This window comes from Tachysurus fulvidraco, chromosome 12 (genome assembly GCF_022655615.1).
Source record: "Tachysurus fulvidraco isolate hzauxx_2018 chromosome 12, HZAU_PFXX_2.0, whole genome shotgun sequence".
Taxonomy (NCBI): Eukaryota; Metazoa; Chordata; class Actinopteri; order Siluriformes; family Bagridae; genus Tachysurus; species Tachysurus fulvidraco.
In genome coordinates this window covers 3,772,472-3,797,471 of record NC_062529.1, presented here as the reverse complement: position 1 = coordinate 3,797,471, position 25,000 = coordinate 3,772,472, and the positions used below count along the sequence as shown (strand labels likewise).

Genomic DNA, 25,000 nt, shown 5'->3' with positions numbered 1-25,000 from the left:
AAACACAAACTTACTTCCACTCAAGCGTTATATGGTATAGACCATATTGCATACTGCGTGGTAAATACACCCTGCTACCTATCAGTGTCTACCTGTTACTATTATGTGTAGGAGAGACATAGCGAATGGTCGCACCCTAGACATAAATGCTGAAATGGTGATAGAAAACATATGAGGATAGATATTTCATAGAGTTGTGGTCGGAAAGATATGTTCAGGACAAACTGGAAATACTAGAATGTTAGAATGTGGGAGATTAATTGTACCTCTCTCTTCCCGGACAGGTGGTGGGTCCTCCTGCAGCCGGAGCTTTCAAAGAGCGTCCTGCCAGACCCACATCTTTCCGTAAGTTCTACGAGCGTGGAGATTTCCCCATTGCGCTGGAGCACGACACCAAGGGCAATCGCATCGCCTGGAAGGTACCGAGCTATCTCTAAGTCCAGCAGAGAGTGGAACACTATATCCACTAAGTCCAAAGCTATTCGCTTCTATAATTATTGGATTTATGCTTGTTTTGAACCTCTTGCTATGTGGGATCCTGACACTAAACTGTTACTAGCAAGTTGAGTTGCTAGCAACAAAAAAAAAAACAGCTCTTCAAAGTAGAAACGAAAATAAAAGAACAAACAGAGCATCAGGTAAAAAAATAAAGATGTATGAAGGTTGTGTGAATTTTGAGGCAATGAGATTTCTACAGCTCCTGGATAAATAGGAACGTACAATTAACATCCATCAATCACATCTACATCATGTAGCAGACGCCCTTATCCAGAGCGACTTACATTTTATCTCATTTTTATACAACTGAGAAATTTGAGGGTCAAGGGCCTTGCTCAGGGGCCCAGCAATGGCAGCAGGAATCGAACTCACAACCTTCCGATTGGTAGCCCAACACCTTAACCACTAGGATACCACATCCCTATTAAATTAATTTACATTGTTGTTTAAATTTTGCACAATTTTGACTAAGCTACATTATTTTAGTGTGTAAAGTTGTGGAATAAAACCGCACTGAGTATAATTTGTCTAGCTACAAATGTTTTGTTTTACCTCACGCATTTTGTTTCTAACAGAATCTGATCGGTGGTTTTATAAACGACGCCACTATGAACCTCATTTAACCCTAATTATAATCCTCGGTTCCCTCAGGATAAGGCACAATTAGCTTCTGATTATTGCTTTGTTTAGGATTTATAACATGAAGGCTGATTTAACTCACGTTAGTTAAAGAATTAGTTAATGCCTCAGTTTACGTGCTAATTAAACACAGCTATGTACAGGTATGGCTATGTAATGTGTTATAGCATTTGTGTTCATCTTACCTCATCACAAATGTGACACAACACAACACAACACAAGTGCAGCCCAGAGTACCAGCTGTGTTCACGTATACAGGAATCACAGTGTAATCGCAGAACGGTATCATGATGCACTTCCTGGTCCAAATGACAGCCTTCAATTGACCAGTATTTCATGCGAGCCGTGATTAAACTGACGGAAATGTCAGGCTGTAACATTACACTGCATCAGAATGCATTCATATCTCTGACTTGATTAGTTTCTGTTTGCTGATGAAAAGATCAGAGTTCAACAAACTGCTTTAATTAAACGTTTACCTCTGTAACGTAGGAGCGTTCTCCACCTGAACTGTAGTCAGTACTGATCTGATATCTGCAGAACATTTCTGGCTGGAAAAACGAAATCACACACACACACACACACACACACACACACACACACACACACACACACACACACACACACACACACACACACACACACACACACACACACACACAGTCTGAGAACATCAGTGTGCCTTGTGTGTTTCTTTTGGAGCCGCTTCTTTTTCAGTAGCTCTATTTCCCCCCCTGAAAGCCAGAGTGTTAATAATTAAAAGCAAATTTCTTTTTTTTTTTTTTACTATGAATCAATCTGCACTTTAAAAAAAAAAAAAAAAAAAGAAACTAAAAATAATGCAGTGCTTTCGTCGCTCCTCAAGCTTTTATGAAAATTGCTGGCAGCAGACAGTAAGTGTTGTATGAAATTGTTGCTGTCACATCTAATACAGACGCTCTGCTTACTGATCATCCTGTTGCTGCCGCTACCGGGATGTTTTCTCTCCAGTTCTGCTCTTCTTCTTTCACTATTCACATTGCAAATGAGCTTCGAAGATCAGACTTTTACCATGTGTGTGTGTGTGTGTGTGTGTGTGTGTGTGTATATAAGTGAGTGTAGGAACAAGACAGACTGATTAGGCCAAGAATGTTTGCAGTGCTGTGTTAGCAGTAAGTAACCTTCAGGGCAGCAGTTCACAATGAGGTTACAGGATCAATCAAGCTCAACAAAGAGAGTGTGTGAGAATGCAGTCTCACACACACACACACACACACACACACACACACGGACACACATGGACACGCTCATTGCACAGTGTTGATTTAGTTACTCCGAGGTGGAATTAGGATGACCCTGTCCCTGAAGAACTGCATGAGGAACTGCTATGTGTTCTTTAAAAATATGACTACTTCTGTCCAGACCTGATTCTACGGACAGGAGCTGGAATAAAAGTAGAAAAGTTAGTTGTAGAATTTCAGTCACACCTGATATGTTCCACTCCGGCATCCCAATGGGACTTTAGTGTGTGTGTGTGTGTGAGTGAGCGTGATTGTGTATATAGAATAGAACGGGCATAGAAGCCTTTATTATGGCCACATATACATTACAGCACAGTGGAATTCTTTTCTTCACATACCCCAACTAAGGAGGTTGGGGTCAGAGTGCAGGGGCAGCTATGATACAGTGCCCCTGGAGCTGGGTTGAGGGCCTTGCTCGGGGGCACATTTGCTGTGCTGGGCCTTGAACCATGTATGTATTAAAGGATTTTATTGGCAATTAAGTTTATGGAAAAAGTCATTTGCAGTCTTGACTTCGATCAAATTCTGGTCCACATTCTAATCCGATGGCAGCCCATTATTGAATAATCAACACTTGGAGTTTGTCATCATTTGTCGGTATTTGTTTGTCCACCTGACTCTTAATTGTTGACCACAAGCTCTCAATGGGATTAAGGTCTTGGTAGTTTCCTGGACATTGACCCAAATTTTCGATGTTCTGTTCCCCGAGACACTTTGTTGTTACTTTTGCCTTATGGTGCTCCATCATGCTGGAAAAGGCATTGTTTGTCAGCAGAATGTTCTTGGGTGGTTGGGAGAAGTTGCTCTCAGAGCAGGTTTTTGTAACATTCTTTATTCATGGCTGTGGTCTTAGGCTAAATTGTGAGTGAGCCCAGTCACCTTGGCTGAGACGCAACCCCACACGTGAATGGTCTCAGGATGCTTTACTGTTGGCATGACACAGGACCGATCACCTTTTCTTTTCCGGACAAGCTTTTTTATGGGTGCCCCAAACAATCACACCTGCCTGCCGTCATTCTTGAGCAAGCTCTGGATTTGCTGGACTTTCTTGGGTGCCAACAATTGAACCTCTGCACAAAATCCTTGCCTGTGAATCCCTTTTCTGTGCAAAGCAACGATCTCCAGCCTTGTTCTCGTCAACATTCTCACCTGTTTTAAAGAGAGAATCACTTACATGATGTCAGCTGGTCTTTTTGTGGCAGGGCTGAAATGAAGTGGAAATGTTTTTTTTTTGGAGGGATTAAGTTCATTTTTCAAGGCAAAGTTGGAGTGAGGCAGCAGACTTTGTGAAAATTAATATTTTATTTTATTCCCACAACTTTTGGCCGTGTGTGTGTGTGTGTGTGTGTGTGTGTGTGTGTGTGTGTGTGTGTGTGTGTGTGTGCGTGCGTGCGTGTGTGTGCGCGTGCGTGCATATATTTGTGTACATGTCAACTCTGTCCCCGTCTCTCTGGTTCATAGTTCATTCTCAAAAAGACAAACAAAGAAGTAACAAGTAAACTCGCACAGCTGAGAATCATCATGCATTACCTTCCCTTTCAACCCACCCCTGCTGCCACAGACACATGGCTAGTTTCAAACATAAGATATATCAGTTTCACTTTCAGCTCGTGTTCCTTATAAAAAGGAATTAAATTCCTTATAAAAAGTCAAAGTTGAATTCCAAATCAAACGGACAGGATGTGGTCTTGTTGGTAAAAAAAAAGTTCAGTGTTTATTATCACCCTGATTTTATTTTTTATTTTTCAAATTGTATTTCTTCATCCCTCATTCCTTGTCCTGCACCAGTAGTCCTCAAACTGTCATGCTGGGAATGGGATTATTTGGCCTAGAGGTATGCAATGTATTGATTTGCTGACACACACACACACACACACACACACACACACACACACACACACACACACACGGAAAGCTTTGGTATTTCGTATTCCCCTTTCATCTTTCACTTCCCCCTACCATTTTTTCCTACGTATAATAGTTCTTTGTGAACATGAATTTTACAACTTATACCCATTCTACATTTCAACTGGGGCACAAGTGTGTGTGTGTGCTGTACTGTAGGTGAACGAGCCAAAGGAGGGGTGTTTAAATGTCAAGGGCAGTGTGAGAGGGAGCAGGGGGACGTGGAGTACCTGACGGGCAAGAGGCATATTTTTAGCTTCTCTGAGAACTTTAATACTCGCCTCTTAGCTGGAGTGCTGAGTGCGTGTGTGTACAACAAGAGTGTGTATGTATGAGGAGCATATGCAGCAAGCTGATAAGGGTGAGCTCAGGTGTGTGGAAGTGTGCTGTTCATGGTCCTGCTGTTATTTCTAAAGGCACCGGTGTGTCTGTGTGTGTGTGAGAAACAGATAGAGACCAGTAAGACAGGTTAATAGATAATAAAGGGGTGGGGGTGGGGTGGTGTTGGATCGCTGTATGCAATTTCCTTACCAAATGTGTGAAGCCAAAAGGGATGGAAATTTGCCTGATGCCTAATTTTTACTCAAACAGAAAAGATCCCACTTTAAAGAGAAGGGGAAAAAATGAACACTTTGTCAGGGAATAATTTATAGTTTTGAAAGAGCAGCTTTTTTCTTTTCTTTCTTTTTTTTTTCTTCATTTGAGCCTCTGCATTCCTCAGCGGCTTTTGCCCGTCCTCTTTACTTTTCTTTGATTATTTGACCTCTTGGCTTCCTCTCCCGACTCGAATTAAATCGAAGGTGCATTTCATAAGACTGTCGATGCAAACCTAATTCGCAGCCTTGAATCTTTTTTCCCCGTGGGCTGTGCAGAGCGGATGGATGGATCGGGGGGCGGCGGGTGGCGGACAGCGGTCGGGGGGAGCAGTAATGGGGGAATATGGGTGGCGATCAATTAATCTGATCAAGTGCTTTAGGAAATAGAGAGTATAAGTGCTCCATAGGGACACACATCCATCTTGTCTAGCAGATTGAATTATTCCAGGAGCAAGAAGGACTGCGCCAATGGTTGTGGTACAAAGAGCACTGGAATTATATATGTATGTCTGTCTGAAATAATCGTGTGTGTGTGTGTGTGTGTGTGTGTGTGTGTGTGTGTTACTACTAAGTGCAGGCCATTGCAGACACAGCACTCAAGGAAAGTGATGTTCTTTAGCCATCTGCCTTTTTTTTTGTTCAGCAGACCATCTGAGTTTCAATCGCCTCTTCCAGAGCTATAGATATCTTGCTTTTAATGCTCATATTGACCCTGACACTGTAGCAACAAACTGTACTGACACCCAACCTAAACATAAAAAAAAAAAGTCATTAACCCTTTGTTACATTCTCTGTGTCTACATGATTTCCGTTGCTAAATAGTGAATGCGGCAGCTTAAAAGGGTTGCATCAAGTTGTGTTAGACTCCTCTGGGATGTGCCACTGTGCTCCAGATCCAGCTGTGCTGTGTGGTACAGGCTGATGCGTGACCTACCAAAAGGTTAACGCTCCATTGAGATGGAGAGTAGATGCAGGGCACTGAGTGTAGGGCTCCCAAGTCTTATCTGTAGGGCACTGTGCTGCTGTGGGGGTGGGGTGGGGGGGGGAAGGTTCTAACCACAACACAACCAACACCACACACATTCACACATTTGTGCTCCTGTGAGATATGGTGCACTTCCTCTCCTGGGATCGAAATAAAACAGGCAAAGAAATAAAAACCCTGAGTAAAGATGGGGGCTGATAGGAGCATGCTCTCTAGGGCTCGGAGAGGACAGCACCAGCTCAGGAAATTGGGCTGGAAATATCACACACGCACAATACATCATGTGGTAAGGCCAACCGCTGTCCTCCAGGGAGATGAGACCGTAACATTCTGGGATTGGCTGGAGATGGACCTACATTTGTGAGCAATGGCTTTCGTGGCTTCCTTCCTCATCTTCGTCCTCATCTCATTGGGATTCTGCATGATGCTTCAGCCTGCACACAAACCCAGGCAACTAAAAACAAGATAAGGGGGAAAAACAGCACAGGAAAATAGATTTTACTGCAGTGGCAAATCCTTTTGTAAATTTAACTCATAGCCTATTAGTTGAGATGCGAGGTATTGATCGGCTAATGCAAGTTCACCGCTGGTCCTGTCTGGCTTAATGAGCAGTAATGGTTCCAGCATGGCCTTGTGGGTAATACACACAGCCATTCAAATGACACACCGCCACCAGCAAAAAGCCGATGAATCTTCCTCTTCCCTCCTTAGAAAAAAAACAGAGCTGAAGGCAAATCTTTGGCATGCACTGCAGAAATTAAGATAGAACGTTTGATAGAAAAATGTAGAATGATTGAAAAATGTGTGCTGTAATTTCTCTTCACATATACTCACTATACACTTTCAGCCAGTTGTTGCCAGTATTTTGGGCCTTCCACAATCAAACAGTGGATAGAGAAGGGACTTGGATTGAGGTGTTAGATTGGGATTGATGCATGAGCGGTTGTTTGTTTTTGGGATACTGATCAATAGTGAAGAGGTTTCCTGTTGATTGTTGTATTGAGGAGTGGAGAGGAAGTTGCCTTGGATTTAGGTTCTGAAGCAGCATGAGGTTTTATGTTTGGGTTTGCTATTATTAGGAGCTTTGGATGTTGGAGAACTGGAAAGGTTTTGGGAAGTGGATGACCAGACTACTTTGGGAATGGGATGTTGGTGAGCAGTGAAAAGGTTCAGACAAGTTTCCGGTTCAGAGTATCATAGAGTGATATGCAGATGCAGATACTTGGAGATTTTGGTGTATGTGGTGGTAAAGAAGTTCTTTTGGGGTCAGATTGATTCCAGAGACACCTCAGCACCTTCACTTGGGATGTTGAGTGGTGTGGATTTTGCCTTGATTTTTGGGTGCAGAGAGATTAAGGTGTAAGATTGGAATTATTAGCTTGCGATTGGTTGCTTTGGGTTGGAGTTTAGTGAGGTGGCATAATGGGGTGTTTACTTTGGGACTGTGGTGTTTGGAAATTTTGGGAGCAGTGAGAAGAGTTGGGTTACAATTTTTGTTTGGGTGAAACCTGTTGAGTAGAGAATCATGGGGTATTGAGGAGTAGAGAATGCTGGGTACAGTCTGAGTAAAATGTGCCAGGTACATTTGGGTAGAGTGTGTTGGGGTACAGTTTTGGTAAAGTGTGTTGGGGTACAGTTTGGCTAGAGTGTGTTGGGTTAAAGATTGAGTAAAGAATGTTAGGCAACAGTATGGGCAGAAAATGTTGGATACAGCTTGAGTAAAGAGTGTTGGGACAAAGAATGTAGGTAAAGAATGTTTAGAAAAAGTTTGTTGGGGTGGAGTTTGATTAAAAGTGTTAGGATACAGTGTGAGTAGAGTGTTGGTGCAGTTTAAGTAGAGTGGTGGTGTATTGGTGTCAGAAGGTTTGAGTAAACATTGGGGACGTTTCGGGCAGCCATGGTACATTGGTCCAGCAACATTTGTTTCAGAGAGTATATATTAATGCATCAGTGGCAAGCTAATAAACCTTATTATGCAACGGTTAGTTCTAGTCCACTAATTTGATTGGTCAAGCTGTGTTCCAAAAGTGCTTATATTTACTATAAACTATATTACTCTGCTCTTCTGTGTCCATCACAAATTAAATTTACTTGTGTGAAATGGTTACTACGCTAGTGTTGTGTACATCATCAGCAGACATGGCAAACAATAATGTTCAGGAATATAAATTCTGGCTTAAAATGTGAAAGCTCGTCAGATTAAGCCGCAAAGAAAAACACCTGAATGGAAATCAGTGTGAGCTCACAAGCCAAGATTGTGTGTGATTATCATCAGCCAAAGCACAACCGTGCCCATACTCAGTATGACCTTACTCTTTCTCCTGAGATATGGCTCAGATATATTTGTATGTTTTACCACTTTGTGTATCATATGGTAAGTAAATGATATTGACCAGTATGGTGTTTAGGAAAAGTGTAAGGTCCTGTGGAGCAAGATATATTTGTTAAGATGCGGTGTGGTGCGTGTTGGGGTACAGTGTTCAGCGTGCTCTGTATCAAAACGCTATTGATTGGCATGTACACTGCCAGAAGGCTGCAGCTTTAAATGGAACCTTTAATTAACTAAATGGAGCAGTGGCAGCTGGGCATGAGCTTCATTCCTGAATAGGCAATGAGAGAGAGAGAGAGAGAGAGAGAGAGAGAGAGAGAGAGCTTGGTGGATAAGGTCTTCCTACGTGGTTCTCTCTTTCTACGTTTCCTGTAGCCTCAAGGCTGTGTCCTCTTTATCACTATCTAGACCTGATGTCACTCACACAGTTAGTCTGTGGAAAGATTCTCATTTTCTCTCACATTATTAGCCTCTCTCTCTCTCTCTCTCTCTCTCTCTCTCTCTCTCTCTCTCTCCATCTATCCCTTTCTCTTTCTCTCTTTCTCCAGCATTCTCCTTCCTGTCCTCTCCTGCATTCTGTCAGAGGTTAATTGGTTTGGAAATGATTCCATTCATTCTGCACTGTAATGCTGTTATCTTGCTTTCGTGGGAAGAGAGAGAGGGGGGAAAAAAAGACGAGAATGAAGAAGTGCTCCACGCATGCACTTAAGCCTAATTTAAAAGAAAGCAAGGAAGAAAAAAAAAAAAAAAACGAAATCCAATTTAATTTGTCCTGACTCTACTCTTTTTTTAGACTTTGGCCAGGGCCTGTCCCCAGTAGTCTTTACTCTAAATTATGGCAAGATTTCATTACCTTGAAAGCTCCTCTCGCTGCCTCCCTCCCTCTTCCTACTTTTTTTTTTCTGCTTCCCTCCATATTTTAAGCAGATAGACAGCACTAATGTCTTTTGTGTAAGCTGAAGGTCAGCGTGTTTGGATCGGAGAAGCAGTCAATGCTGTCTGTGATTAATGTGCTGCACAAAGTGCCTTGGAGTTACGCAGCAGCTTGATGGCTTTACAGCAAACACACACAGGCACGGACAAATACCATAATGCACAAACAGATGGTTTCTTGCCAGTATTACACACACACACACACACACACACACACACACACACACACACACACACACCAGCATAATCCAATACCGGAAATTCTTTATACTATACAGAACTGTGATTTGTTACATGAAGTTTCAGTGTGTGGTTGAAATGCTTGAAATAACAATGGAATATCCTTTATTTATTAATTCAATACTTGCAGACCTTCACAGTCAAAGCCAGAGAAAGAGAGACAGAGGGCCGTTGCTTGTTGTTCCCGTTTCGGGTCATCCTGCAACTCTTTCCAAGTGACTGCTGGCTTTTTCATGTCACGCCTGACCCAGGACACTTGATGTACAGTCTCATGCAGATGAAGAAGTAAAAAAGAAGAAAAAGAACATATTTTGTTAAAAACATTTTGTTTGGAAGTCTAGATCAGTGATTCCCAAACTTTTTACAGAGACGTACCCCTCCAGGGATTTAACATCATTCTGCGTGATTTTTGTGTAAATTCAATTTTCAAAGCGTCACTCGTAGAGATTTCAATATGACTCTCTTGCTCAGAAATGGGCAGGTGTGCTGTGGGGTGGCAGAGAATGGATGGCAAATCCAGTTGTTTGCATTGTCCGTCTCTGGAAAATATCATCATAAATATACCGGACATATGCCAGCAGCTGAGTAAAGCGTATAAATCGCTTATAAATTTTTTAAAACATCTTCTGCCATATCAGCGATGCGACGTAAAACTGTGAATTACATGCGATACGTAAAGACGTGCACTTAAGCATAACACTTGAGTGGACACAGATTTTTGTTTACTGCAGATGGGGTAATTTGATTGGATGTCATGAATTTGACCTTTTATGGCGCTACCTGGCTACTTTGCTGTGAGTACACTAGAGGGGGCACGTCTTTATATTTAGTCTGGTTGAATATTAGGTGCGGTATAATTACATTAACAGTACATTTCAGCATTTTGTTCGTGTACCCCCTCCGTCACGTGGCATACCCCCGGGGGTACACGTACCCCAGTTTGGGAACCACTGGTCTAGATCAATAATTCGTTTTTTTGTAGCGTTGGGGTTAAATTAATTGTCACCCCTGAAGGACCTGCGATTCCAAAACCCTCCATAGATTTTCACTGGGGTTCAAGTCAGGAGATGGGCTAGACCCTGCAAGGACTTGTTGAGTTATAGCGGTTGTATTTCTGGGGTTGGTGGTTTGTTTGAAACGTCACTTTGGTGTTCTCGGAATCGTTTAGTCTTCCCTGTGTAACTGTTGTTCCTGCCGCTTTCAGGCAGTCCTACAACTCTTTTCGAGTGACTGCTGGCTTTTATCTTTCAGTCTGAACGCACATTGTGAAATCAGTGCTGCACCTGTCCGGGGAACGATTAGTTGTGGTTCCTTGAACCTTCCACCTGCAAATTAGCAAACACCTGAATCTTAGTCCCATAATAAGGTTTTAGTGGCTGAATACCTTTAAATGTGGCATGTCATTGTTCTGCATCTGCACATAGTGTGCATAGAGAAAAGCTGCATCAGGAGCACGACACACAGCCGACTGAACGGCTGCGAGGGCTGTGTGTGTGTGTGTGGGGGGGGGGCGCGACGGATTGACAATTGACAGGCTCAGCCAAACTGTGGAGATGCAGCTCACTTCTGCATTTGTACTGATGTCCTCTATTCTTACACTGACAGGCCTCTGTGTGTGTTTGAGTGTGTGTCCACACAGACTGGAAGGAAGGAGACAAAAAACTACAAAAGCTGATTGAATGCACGGACAAAAGAGTGACAGACAGACAGACAGAATCTTCAAAAAGGGAGAGAGAGAGGAAAAGAGACAGTTAAGGACAAAGCTGGGAACACAAGCACCGCATCTCTCTGTCCTTCTGACTCACTCTCGTATCGGAGATGGAGCAAGGGATGAGGATGAAGCAGTGCGTTACCTTGCCAATGCCTTGTAGTGCATTATTGTTACACACACACACACACACACACACACACAGACCCTTACAGTCTCACTACTAATCTATAACAATCCCCCACGTTCCATACACTAGGGAGAATATTTGTAAGAAAGTGTTTCCCAGTGTGTCTGTGTGTGTGTGTGTGTGTGTGTGTGTGTGTGTGTGTGTGTGTGTGTTCACGCGCTTGACATTTCAAGGTTTAGTGTAAGTTTCTATGAGCACGTCTGCTCTAAGCGTATATTAAAGTGATGAATTATAGATGAGTTTGCGAGGTCTCACAATGACTCAAACTTCAATAAGGTAGTGACTTGACCCAGAACTGCTGCTAAACCACACCTATTACCCTCCACAACCATTACTCTGTGTGTGTGTGTGTGTGTGTGTGTGTGTGTGTGTGTGTGTGTGTGTGTGCACAGCAATGTGTTGTTGCTGGCCTCAGGTAAGCAGCATCTATAAACCGCTGAGCTGGCACGGCTCGCCTTTTCTTGCACCATCAGCATTTATTATTTATTTCTTTTTTATTTTGTCCCCCATTCATATCTCCGATTCAGGCTCTCGGATGTGACCCAATATATTTCCTTTAGATAAAATATACATATACAATGAGAGGCAATCATGTGACACTCAAAAAAAAACCCAACATCCTGACAGATGCTACATTAAATCGACACCTAGCTTTAACATGCTAATTAAAGGAAGGAAATCTGACATCAGGGAACAGGTCGTATTTACGAGTCAAGAAGTCGCAATTATGACATCAGGTGTGTTCAAGGTTTTTTAAATCTGTTTCTTTTGGTCATAGTGAGACTGCTGTGCCTGAATGAGTGGTGTGGAAAAAAAAAAAAACACAGGAGGAATTCAGCTCACATTGTGCACCAGCGTTAGTTCCAGAAACACACACACAAACACACACACACACAGTTCACTCAACGAGGTGATTAAGTGCTCGTTTGAATGGGTGGCTCCTTTCCAGTCTTTAAGCCTTGCGATGTTCTGTCTCAATTACCTTAATGAGGCTGAAGACTAACTTCCTTTGAAGACTAAAAGGGAGAGAGAGCAAGAAACAGGAAGTCTCAAGCAGAAGGAAAGATAAGCCAAGGAGTCGAGGAAGAAGGAGGTGAAGTGAAGAGCGGCGCTGTGAGCTGCTTAGCGGAGTGAAGAGCGACTCAGCAGGTGGCACGCTAGAACACGTGCGCAGTCTTTACTTACTGAACTGAAATGAAGACACGAATGAAGACGTGACTAGATTTACTCCGGAGGTCAGCACACCTCAACCTCTTCATGATCAGGTCGAGAAGGTGAGAAAAGGGAAGATGGGAAGCTTTTGCAGAGTTTTTTCTGTTTCTCTGCTGTTTTTTACAGAGAACCTGTCCATCACAGGAAATGCATGCATATCGTTCCGAAAAATGTCTTCTGTGTCTTCAGGCCAGTTATTTCCTCAGCTTTGTTCGAATTCATTAATTTCCCCAAATATCAAAATAATCAACAATTTCCCGGTTGTTTCACCGACGTTAGCCGATGCCGATGGTGGTTGTTGTGCCACGCTGATGACACTTCATGATGACGTCATTGATCTGCACATGCACATAAGGGGGAAATGATTCTGATCTTCTCATTCATGTTGCACACGGTCACAAATAAATCTAATAAGCATCCAATAAAGAGCCACATGCAAAAAAAAAAAAAGATCAGATCTGTGCCACAACCTGGTGACATCAGCCTTGTCTGGAGGGCGCTGTAGCTGAATTATACAGTACTAAGCAGCCAAAAAGTAGAAAACACAGCATAGAAATGTCTTGTTTGGATTTAATCCTCTCTTGGCTAACTTCCTGCAAATATCCTGTTGTGTAAGGAGCCAGTTCAGTAAATGAATAAAGATGTGTAAAGCCTTTCTACACAATTGGATCAAGTTATTGGATGTGCTGCGTTGAAACGAATAAACGCAGAATCAATTCAGTTTGGAATCAGATACAGATGGTAGAACTTTACTTCTTATCGAGATACATGCTAAAGAGAAACATGTTTCAGTTCTTGAGGTTCCTCTCCATGTTGGTAGAGGTCGTATATACAGTATATACATTTCTCTCCAATATAAGGCACCTTTAGTTTATTAGGCAGAGACGAAAACATTTCTATGGCAAAAATAGGTTCTCAAATTATGGACACAAGGCTGTCTGTCATCTATAAACAGTCGCCTTCACACTGATTACAGCATTGCATTTAAACGCAGAAAATTTGACAGGATGCAATTATGTCAATTATGAATTGGGAAGACACAGAAAAGGGGGAAAAAAAAAGACACATTAACAATGGAACAGTGATGCTTCCAGGAATGGGCTATGGTCCCCTGTCTTTCAGAGAATAAAAGACATCAAGATAAGGTTTTCGCCAACCACATCAGATTATTTGCTGATAAATGTTTCAAGGTGGATTCTTATGGATTTTTATGGACCCAAGCGCAACAGCGTTACCAGTGGTGTTAAGAAAAAATAGACAGAATGCTGTGAGAAGCGAGGCTACACCGAGGCTTCTTTCTAGCGTCGTGATCTCAGACTTGTGTTCAGTTGCTTGTCCAAATAATAAAGCTCTTAATGCACACCTGTTGTGTTGACGTTGTATCTGGTGGAAGGTCGAAGCACTGTAGTGAGCGGTACAACGATGGATATGAGATTTTGACACACTTCGGGATTTTGCGTAGTCTTGCGCATCATGGCTGAGCTGTTGTTACTCCAAGTTGTTTCAATTTACAATAAAAGCACTTACAGTTGGCCAGGGGAGGTATAGCAGGGCAGAAGTGTTTAAAGTCACTGTGTTTACAGTCGCTTCAGTACGATCTAGTGATTGTATATTGAGATTTTTTTTGTTTTGTATGTCTATGCTTGATTTTATGCAAATCGTCTGATCCCAATAATTAGAGGGGCTGCACAAACTTTTGGCCATATAATGTATTAGATTTCAATGTCAATAAGCACCATCTTACTCTATAGATAAGAAGCCCAAGAGTTGGGTATTGTCTTCTTTTCCAACCCTACATTTACAAAGGAAACAGTCAACACCTTGCCATTGTACCTTTTGCGAGGTTTCCAGTTATGCAACGTCATCATAAACGGCTTCATCTTTACGTTTCACTCTGACACCCAAACTGCTTCTAACAACGGTAAATAAACATTTCCCTGTAGGTGTATTCATCATGTCAGCAGTTACCGATTTTATTTTAGCATCCATCGTACAAGTTCCTGTCTAAGTTGTTCAGTTCTTGCATTACAATAGGAATGATCACCTTCTGACCAATCAGAGTTGAGAATTCAACACCACTCTGGAGTAATATTAATATACTACACTTCATTATCGTGTACATTTTCACAACTATTATATTCATTGATTTCAATTTCATTGAAATTTCTCAAATTCTTTAGTTTTTCCCTGTCTATGAATGTCAGAATGTCTGTTGTTCCCTAAAGCACAGCTAGAAAAATGCAAAATGCCCAGGAAGGCAGAGGCAGGAGCTGTCTCAGCTCATTTCCAGCCCATAAACCTGTACAGCATTTCACTATGCTTAGTGAAATGATGCTCACTTCTTATCATAACTCCTGTTTATCATTGGCTTTCTACAGGCTGCCTGCATAGTGCTGAGAGCTGACACCGTTTTCACACGGTCTAACTAACCGTCTAACCATTGTTATGCACTCGAACTCGGTAAACCTTTAACTATTTATGGATCCACGACAGTTCTAGATTCTAACCTTTAAACCATTAAAGTGTGCATTACTTTTAAAGCAGTAAAGTTTGAGACATGTAGCTTTCGTGGTTTTACATGTGTGCTGTATTACAGTGACAGGGTTGAGATTTAACACCAGTGTGTTATTGTGTCTGGATGTGTAAATGTTTTATTACTCACTGTGTGGCTATTTTGATATTAGATGTGTTTTGTCTGGATGTGTGTGTGTTTTGTCGAATTTTGGTGCGTAGATATTTTGAGTCCGTCTGCGTTGCTGTGCATACAGTGCATACAGTGTGGCTGTATGAAGGCTTACTTGGGGTCAGACGTGATGACCTCTGGATGCAGTGACCAGGAACACTGCAGTGGAACAAGGTTAAACCCTTAACTGTACCTTGGTAAATGAAAAACAGTCAGAGAGAGAGAGAGAGAGAGAGAGAGAGAAACAGAGAGAGAGAGAGAGAAACAGAGAGAGAGAGAGAGAGACAAACAGAGAGAAAGAGAGAGAGACAGAAAGAGAGAGAGACAAAGACAAACAGAGATATAGAGAAAGAGAGAGCGAGAGAGAGAGAAACAGAGAGAGAGAGAGACAAAGACAAACAGGGTGTGAGAGAGAGAGAGAGAGAGACAGGGAGAGAGAGAGAGAGAGAGAGAGAGAGAGAGAGAGAGTGACACAGAGACCCAGAGAGAGAGAGAGAGACAAAGACAGACAGGGAGAGAGAGAGAGAGAGAGAGAGAGAGAGAGAGAGAGAGAGAGAGAGAGAGAGAGAGAGAGAGAGAGAAAATATCCTTGTTGTGATTGGATTACAAGGGATTCTGAAGGACATGTAATTATTTTTTCAGGCAGATCTACATCTGCATCCTGATCTTGGATAACTGATCAATCAATAAAGTAATATCAAGCAAGTGCCTGAAATATATCCATCATGGACACATACCATACACAGTTAATGCACTTTCCAATGCAGGCCCATTCTCATACATCCATACATACACAAATCAATTTTACTAGCTAACAGCATTGGAGAGTTTCTTTCTCTCTCTCTCTCTCTCTCTTTCTTTTTTAAAGTTTACCATAGATGTGTGATGCAGTGTGTTACAAAGCTAATGTTTATAAGCCCCGTAGATGCGGCGCGTGACCTCTTGATGAGACGGATCAATAAGGCTGATCGATTCTTCTCATGACAGTGCATTTAAAGCTTTAATCAAGCTAACAAGGATAACCTTTCAGATGCCAGCATCAGCCACATACACTTAACACCCACTTTAACACGGACAAGGTTAACAGATCAGATCAGAATCAGATCTATACACGGAATTAACAGACCCAGGCTGTCAAAATGAAACGCACTAGTCACTGTACAACATCACACGTTTTACTTAATATACGTGCACGTTTACTGTCAAACAACCCTTGCCGCTTGAGGTAAGAAATCGCTAGGAACCTTTGCCAACTTGCTAGCCGATAAATCGCCAGAAAGCCCGAAAAGTCCCGTGTGGAAACTGCTCAGATTTCATCTTCTATCCAGTTTCGATCTCTTGTGTTTTCTTCAGTACATTCAAATGTTTGCATATAAGTTCATATAACCCTGTGAAGTGGAGTTATAGAATAACCAGACTTGAGAATTCAGCAGGTATAAAGTTATAGTCGTAATGCAGACATAGCCAGGAGTTAGTGTGTGTGTGTGTGTGTGTGTGTGTGTGTGTGTGTGTGTGTGTGTGTGTGTGTGTGTGTGACAGGCTTCCTGCTTGCATATGGATCACTCTGCTTAAGGAATAGTTTAGAACAGAATAGAAAATAACTATATTGTCTTTAGAATCTAATCCTACTGTAGTGTAACTAAAACAAATGACATTAGCTACACAGAACAGGGGGTGGGGGTGGGGGGGGGTTTGCAAATAAGATACGGGGAGAGATTTAAAGTTCTCGAGTTAGTACTAAGAGCTTGATCTCCATTTCACAGTCCAACTTTGTCTCACGCTGACTGTTTCCATCCCTTCCTGCCCTCTTCCTGCCCTCCACCTCTATCTCTTTCATGTTAGCCGGCGCCTTGAGAATGAGCTGTAAAACCAGCCGGCATAGACGTCCGTACTCAGGGCTCAGCTTTTGCCCTCAGAAGCGCTCTTTCAGTCCTCCTCGGCCTGGCTTTCTCTCTCAGCACTCTCGCTGCTCCGCTGCAGGTCAGGTTTCCATTAGCTGTGGCTCTCGTAGCTGAGCTTAGCACGCTGTGGCACTTCACTCTATTAGATCTCACATCAAATCCTTTTTTTTTTTTTCTTCCTTTCCCCTCTCTGCGGAAGCCTGCGAAAACTGCAGCTGATAGCTCGATTCTGCCCTACTAATGAAGCCTTTTAACACAGAGAGAGGGAAAGAGAGAGAAAGGGATCGTGTTTGATCAGGTATGCAGCCGTCACGCGGGGCGGACCCGAAAGACCGACGTGAACGCGCCACAGCTGGATCCGTCGTTGTCGTATCCGTATCCGAGCCTGTTTTTTTTTTTTTTTCTGCTTCTCTACTTGTGTTTGCTTGTTGTTATTTTGTTCTGTTTGCGTGTACGTGTGTGTTTGCGTGCGCACACCCACTCTTCTCTTCTCAGCGTGGAGCGTTTGAAATGCAGATGAAGAAAATTTTCACAACTTGAGTCACTCTGGTGAATTCAGGTGTGTGACCTCACTGTTAAATATCAGCAGTGCCATCTGAAACACACACACACACACACACACACACACACACACACACACACACACACACACACACAAAAGGAGTAATCAATTGTGAGTGATGAGATGCCAACTGAGTGTCTTATGTAAGGGTTTTGTGTAAACAGCGGTGTTGTGTTGCAAGCGTGATTCAGTGCATGATGGGAAAGAGAGAGGCTTTTGTTGCAAAAGCACATTCTTACATCTGCTTTAATATTCCAGCGCTTAATCCAATTAGAGAGACAGAAAATAAAGGAAGACGCTTCTCTCTCAGCGTATTCTTGTGAGGAGACTCCGGTCGATGTTTTGTTGGCTTTTATCAGGGGTTTTAGAGTAACAGTGTAAACAGTGCATCCAGACTGGAATTGTGCTCGTGCTCCCTGCTTTTTCAAAGCGTCGTTAAAAAAAAAAAAGACTTTTCACGTGACCCTCATGCACACGCTCACGTTTGGTGTCGTCTGGTGCTTAATACACATACTGTATGCGCACATCCTTCACGTGAAAGTGACGTGACATACAGCTAAGTATGGTGACATACTCAGAATTCGTTCTCTGCATTTATCCAAAGTGCACACACACAGCAGTAAACACACACACACACACACACACACTGAGAACACACACCCGGAGCAGTGGGCAGCCATTTATGCTGCGGCGCCCGGGGAGCAGTCAGAGGGAGGTTTGGTGCCTTGCTCAAGGGCACCTCAGTCGTTTTATTGCCGGCCAAAGACTCGAACCCACAACCTTAGGTTTAGGAGTCAAACTCTAACCATTAGGCCATGACTTCCCCAGGCCACGACTTCCCATGCATATCTGTGGTACTAGATATGCATTCACAGATGTATACAGCATATATAGGTGTGTGTAGGTGTGTGTAGGTGTGTGTGGGCTGTAAGGCTGCAGGCATTTTGCCCTTAAACACAATGTAAAATACAACACACACGCACCTGACCTCTGACCTCTGGCCTTATAAGACAGAAGGAACCTTTGTGTGTTAAGACAAAACAACTATTCTATTCTTTAAGACATTTTTTTCTCATTTTCCCACAGAAGCATAGAGACTACTGTATACTGTATATGAGTGATTCATTATTGAAAAGGATTTTTGATTAAATGCCTGAAATAAGGGCTGTGGTTGGGTAACACAAGTGCAAGATATTGTCATGGTTTATTCTACGGAATAAAATAAATCAGTAATGCCACATGATTTTTTTTTTTTGGAAGTTTTTTTCCCTCCATTTTTGAAGATTATCTTGATAACTTGTTTGGACACAGAGCTTGTTCCACATCTATAGTTCCATGTAGTGGAACATCAACAAAAGAAAGTTCCTGATATCATTTACTCTGTAAAACTGAGACTATACTGAGAGATTTGTTTGTCCATATGTTTTTTTTTTTTGTTTTTTTTTTAGATATAAACGATTATAGGTGTTTTTTTGTTTTGTTTTGTTTGTTTTTATTTTATTTCCAACATTAGCTAATGTATCACGTCTACCCTACGCAGCTCTGAGAACCAACTACTGCCGAAAACCCGTGTCAGAAGAAGCGCTTTCATATAAAGGTGTGAATTCGGTTACAGCTGGAGATCTTATCAGGGCTGCTGTTATGGGGAATGAAACACCTTGTGACCAATCAGCTGCAGAATAAAGGCTCATTCGGTTCAGGTCATCGGCCGCACGTTTTCATTACGTTAGGAGACGCGCCCGATTCCACCTGATTAATAGGTTGCTTTTGGTCCAGCGTCAGTTTGGTACGTGGGCTGATCTGATGCCTGACACACACGGAGACACGAGTGTGGGTGCTGATAGTGGAGATTAGAATCCACTAAGGCTGCTAACATTCGAGACAAAATTCAATGTTACTGTGTGCCACTTTGAATGACATACACACATACACACACATACACACACATACACACACATACACACACACATACACACACAGAAGAAAGGTTGGTATCAATCAGTAAGAACGTCCGCATTGATTGTCTGACAGTGTGTGAGAGGGAAGGAAGGGCAGGAAGTTGATGTGTGTCTGTAAATCACTGCATTTTACAATGCCCCCCCCCCCCCCCACAGAGAGAGAGTCACTGTTTCTTTCCTCCATCTTTCTCTTTCCCTTTCTGTATTTTGTTCCGTTTCCCCCTCATGCCTTCGTGTGTATGTGTGTGTGTTTGTGTGTGTGTGTGTCTTCACCATGCACCTTGTCACTCCTGTTTCTCTCTCTCTCTCTCTCTCTCTCTCTCAGACACGTTTGCCCTTCATGCTTCACGCTCCTTTTCTCTTTCCTTTCCCACTTCTCTGTCAATCTTTTCTTATCATTCCAAGCTTATAGTTCTCCCTGCTTCATCACTCTCTCCATGGGATAGTGTACGAGTCTGCGAGCGTGTGAGTGCTTTAGAGGTTGTCTGAGGTGTGTGAAGTGCGGTGGTTCTTTATGGTGTGTAAGAGCACACCATGAGAGAACTTGTGTGAGAAGGTTGTATGTCGGGATCTGCAAGCTTAGAAGAAAATGGATCTCTCTCTCTCTCTCTCTCTATCTCTCTCTCTCTCTCTCTCTCTCTCTCTCTCTCTCTCTCTCTCTCTCTCTCTCTATTTGCTCTTTGTAGCCAAAGTTAAATATTCATTGGCTTCTGTTCTCAGCTTCAGAAGGGTCCTTCTGCTTCCCACAAGTCTTTCAGCTGGTGTTCAGTAGAGCGTATGTACAGGGGATGAAGCAATTCAGGATTTAGGGTCACAGCTTAGATAGGATACATGCATGGTTCATGCTGAGGTAAGAAAGACTTGCAGTGTCAGGCATAAATGTGTAGTGGTCTGGAGTGCATGAATTTTGTCAAACAACCAACAATGAAGAAAAATCATTCCATGGCCAGAATATTTCTACCTATGACGTACCTGTGCATACGACAGGGACCACAAGAGCCAATAAGAATAGCTTTACGCAAACGAACCACTTTAAAAGTTTACATTTGCTCAGCTCTTAATACTGCGTGTTATGGTATACGTGACATTCGTGAGAAATGTTCATTTGTACTGAGCAGTTAGACTGTCCCCTGTCCCCTGATGCACAAAAAGACAACACAATTCCCCAAGGGGGGCACGGTGGCTTAGTGGTTAGCACGTTCTTCTCACACCTCCAGGGTCGGGGTTCGATTCCCGCCTCCGCCTTGTGTGTGTGGAGGTTGCATGTTCTCCCCGTGCCTCGGGGGTTTCCTCCGGGTACTCCGGTTTCCTCCCCCGGTCCAAAGACATGCATGGTAGGTTGATTGGCATCTCTGGAAAAATTGCCCGTAGTGTGTGAATGAGCGTGTGTGTGCCCTGCGATGGGTTGGCACTCCGTCCAGGGAGTATCCTGCTTTGTTGTAACCTTATGAACAGTATGATCAGTGGAAATTGTTATTATTTGGTTTAAGGATCTCGATCTTTAAAGATGTGTGTGTTTGTGTGTGTGTGTGTGTTTGTGTGTGTGTGTGTGTGTGTGTGTGTGTGTGTGTGTGTGTGTGTGTGTGTGTGTGTGTGTGTGTGTGTGTGTGTGTGTGTGTGTGTACTCACGTACTCCTTTTGCTCCTGCTCTGTCAGCTACTTGACATAAATGAAGGGAAGGGAAACGCTGATGAGGAAAGACTAGTACAGCTGCTGCACTCCACCTCTCTCTCTCTCTCTCTCTCTCTCTCTCTCTCCACATCACACACACATCAACTCGATGCCATCTTCTGTTGTCGTAACCATCCTCCTGTGCATTCTGAGACGTTCTGCTCACCATTCCTGTCACCATTCCAGTTCTTTTTGACAAACCCTAGTCCTCCTTGATCTAGGAATTCTCTTATTCAGGATTTTGATCTATCTATAAATCATTTAGAAAAATAAACCTGTTGACTTTTCCACCTTAGCCGAGCGCAGGTATGTTTTTTTTTTAATTCCCATGATGTCCAAATTTAATGAAGCAAGATCTCGCTTACGGTATCGCAGCTACAAATCTCTCACCAGCCTCTCTTTCATTTCTCTCTCTCACTCTGGAATTTTCATCTGTAGAGTGACTACATGAAAAGGGACAGAGCAAGGTCAGTAGTGACGACTAGGTGTCCCTGCGCCCTTCAACCTGCTAGCTGGTTAATTAATTTACTCACCACTGAATGCTCTGCCTCATCACAATTCCAGCCATTGTTTCCTTCCCCTTGCGTTTAATCTCCGTGCCCTTGCGGACTCATCCACTCGCTCTTCTTCTCGACCAACCCCACCCCTCCTCCCCGTCCCCTCATGCAGGTCGACGCGACGTGCGTTTTGTCGTTAAAGAGACGAGCAGCAGTCATTCTTATCAATTACAGATGCTCGGCAAGGTAAAGTCAGACGCGTGGCCCGTCTCAAGGGAACGGCCGCCAACCCTGACCTTTAATCAATCTTGTTTTGTTTTAACAAAGCAGTAAGAAAGAAAGAGAGAGAAGGAACAGGAAGACAGGAGGAGAGAGTGGTTTACTTTGTAGCAGCGCTCTTTCAGACACTCCGGCTGAGTGGCTGTCTGAGTGGCAGCACAAATATTCAGACCTTTATTTTGCATTGGAGAGCAGAGCGAAGGAAAGGAATAGAGAGGAACAGAAAGCCGACGAATCCAGATGACCTGCAGAACACGTCGGCTGGCGTTAGAATGAGATTTACACAGAACGGTGAGAGAGCGACACACCTTGTTGATGACGGAGACCAGAGGAGAACGACTAGACCGGCTCAAGTGTGGAGGAAGTCTTTATTGTCTTGCGAGCAGCTTGTTAGCCATCGAGTAGATTTCTGTCTCTGTCTAACTGCCCTTTATCTTCGTCCATGACGAAGGCCGTCCTCATCTTCCTCTTTCATGGCTTCCCAGATGTCTGAATAACACTGCTCCTAAGGACCTTCAGCCTTCATCATTCTTTATCCACTCTGTCTGTGTAGTGAGTTTAAGTGTTCTCTCAGACAGTTTTGTTCATTTGTGAGCTGCAAAATGTGCTGTAGAAATTCTCAGAATTTTCTGTAGCACACTGAGTGGCAAGACGCAGCCCGACCCCAGTGCAGACTGCCGCCAAATCGATTCTTTTTCTAGAACTGTACCGTCTACAGTCAGCCAAATGGGTAAAAGTAAGTGCAACTAAACTTACCTAGCAGTTTCTTAACCCATGGGTCTGGGAAGAATGTGAGTATTTTCATACTCACATCTCACCGGTCACCTTTAGCCAGTTTGCCTGATAATGAAAATGTTTCCAGACATCCATTTTTTCCCAGAAAGGAAGAGCCTGGATGAGGCTCTGTCAAAGTCAGCCGTTGGTAAAGTGTAAATACTCGTCACCAGGAAGGACCACTTACCTGAAAAGGCCATCCAAAAGTAGTGCTAGTGTTAGCCGGTCTCTGATGCCAATGGTGTGGAATATTTATTACCAGTCAATTTTACCGTGTTTAAAATTTAAACTCTCATAAAGTGCCCTACATAGAGGCCATGACATGTGGCTTAAATAAAAAATGAAGGGATCAGATGAGCATGTGTAATGGGCTGGAGTGTTCACTGCCGCCTGGGGCTTGTTAATCAGCCCACTGTGCACCTCATTTAACACCTCGACCACACCCACAACACCTAACACAGGAAGCATGCACCCACACCTGCAATTACTGTACACCACACACACCTTTCACCTTTTTTACACCGCAGGGCCACACCAACACCACCTCTAACACAGCATAGCCACACCTCTTCTAACACTGTAGGGCCACGCCAACACCACCTCTAACACAGCATAGCCACACCTCTTCTAACACTGTAGGGCCACGCCCACACCACCTCTAACACAGCATAGCCACACCTCTTCTAACACTGTAGGGCCACGCCCACACCACTTCTAACACAGCAGTGCCACACCTAAACCTCTTCTAACATAGCAGAGCCACACCTACACCTCTTCTAACACAGCATAGCCACACCTCTTCTAACACTGCAGGGCCACACCCACACCACCTCTAACACAGCAGGGCCACACCTACACCTCTTCTAACACAGCAGGGCCACATACACACCACCTCTAACACAGCATGGCCACTCCCACACTACCTCTAACACAGCAGGGCCACACCCACACCTCTTCTAACTCAGCAGGGCCACATCCACACTACCTCTAACACAGCATTGCCACACCCACACTACCTCTAACACAGCAGGGCCACACCCACACCTCTTCTAACACAGCATAGCCACACCCACACTAACTCTAACACAGCAGGGCCACACCCACACTACCTCTAACACAGAATCACCACACCCACACCTCTTCTAACACAGCATAGCCACACCCACACTAACTCTAACACAGCAGGGCCACACCCACACTACCTCTAACACAGAATCACCACACCCACACCTCTTCTAACACAGCATAGCCACACCCACACTAACTCTAACACAGCAGGGCCACACCCACACTACCTCTAACACAGAATCACCACACCCACACCTCTTCTAACACAGCAGGGCCACACCCACACCACCTCTTCATCATGAGGTTTTTCCTTGATTAAGTCAGGAAACACAAAAAGAAAAAATCCTACGTTAGGATTATGTTTTGCTTTTCATGTCTTGTTAATAATTGTCTCTTTCTCTCTTAATAGAATTGGAGGTATATCAAAATCAAGGTGATTTGCTTGCTTTAGCAAAGTGTTATTGAATATTGAACTAGGCCACGAATCAGCAAAACACTACTTAAACAAATCGTTAATCATTCGTGTGAGCAGTGGCAGATGCTGCAGGAGAGGTATAGAGAGTACCTCTGACCCTGAGTATGACACATCCTGACTGCACAAGCCAAAAAACACAATACTACTCGTATATAATAATGACAGTGTGTTTTATTTGCTTGCTTTTTCCTGTTTCGGTTCTGTCTATGAGTTCTCTTCGTCTCTCAGGAGATGCTGATGTGGCTTTTCGTACTGATCTTTAAAGACCTATTCATTTTATATCTCCGTAGCTCCTGTCTTGACTCCCCGTCCTACACATTACAGTTCTTTTACTCTCATACATCTTGTGTATTAGTTTTAGTAGTCACATTTAATTATTTGTTTTATTTATTTATTTTTTAAATTTTTGTGAGCAGTGTCACATGACCTGATTAGCAGTATAGTACTGACATTTATTATTATTATTATTATTATTATGGCCTTATTTTTTTTTATTATTTTTATTTTTATTTCTTCACAGTCCTGAATAAACCCAATAATAGAGATAATGCAGTAGAAAACAACTTCCAGTGATATTGTTGAGCCACTAGTGAAATTGTCTTGCCTGTGTGTGTGTG

At 43.1% G+C, this 25,000-nt stretch overlaps 1 protein-coding gene across 2 annotated transcripts in view; it reads left to right on the top strand.

Moving 5' to 3' along the window:
* pacrg (PARK2 co-regulated) overlaps positions 1–25,000 on the top strand; it is a 108,845-nt gene that overhangs the window by 15,460 nt on the left and 68,385 nt on the right. For both annotated transcript variants that reach the window (XM_027159739.2, XM_027159740.2), the window contains exon 2: positions 285–419. In XM_027159739.2, the coding sequence (XP_027015540.1) occupies positions 285–419 (135 nt within the window). The remainder of the gene's footprint in view (positions 1–284; positions 420–25,000) is intronic.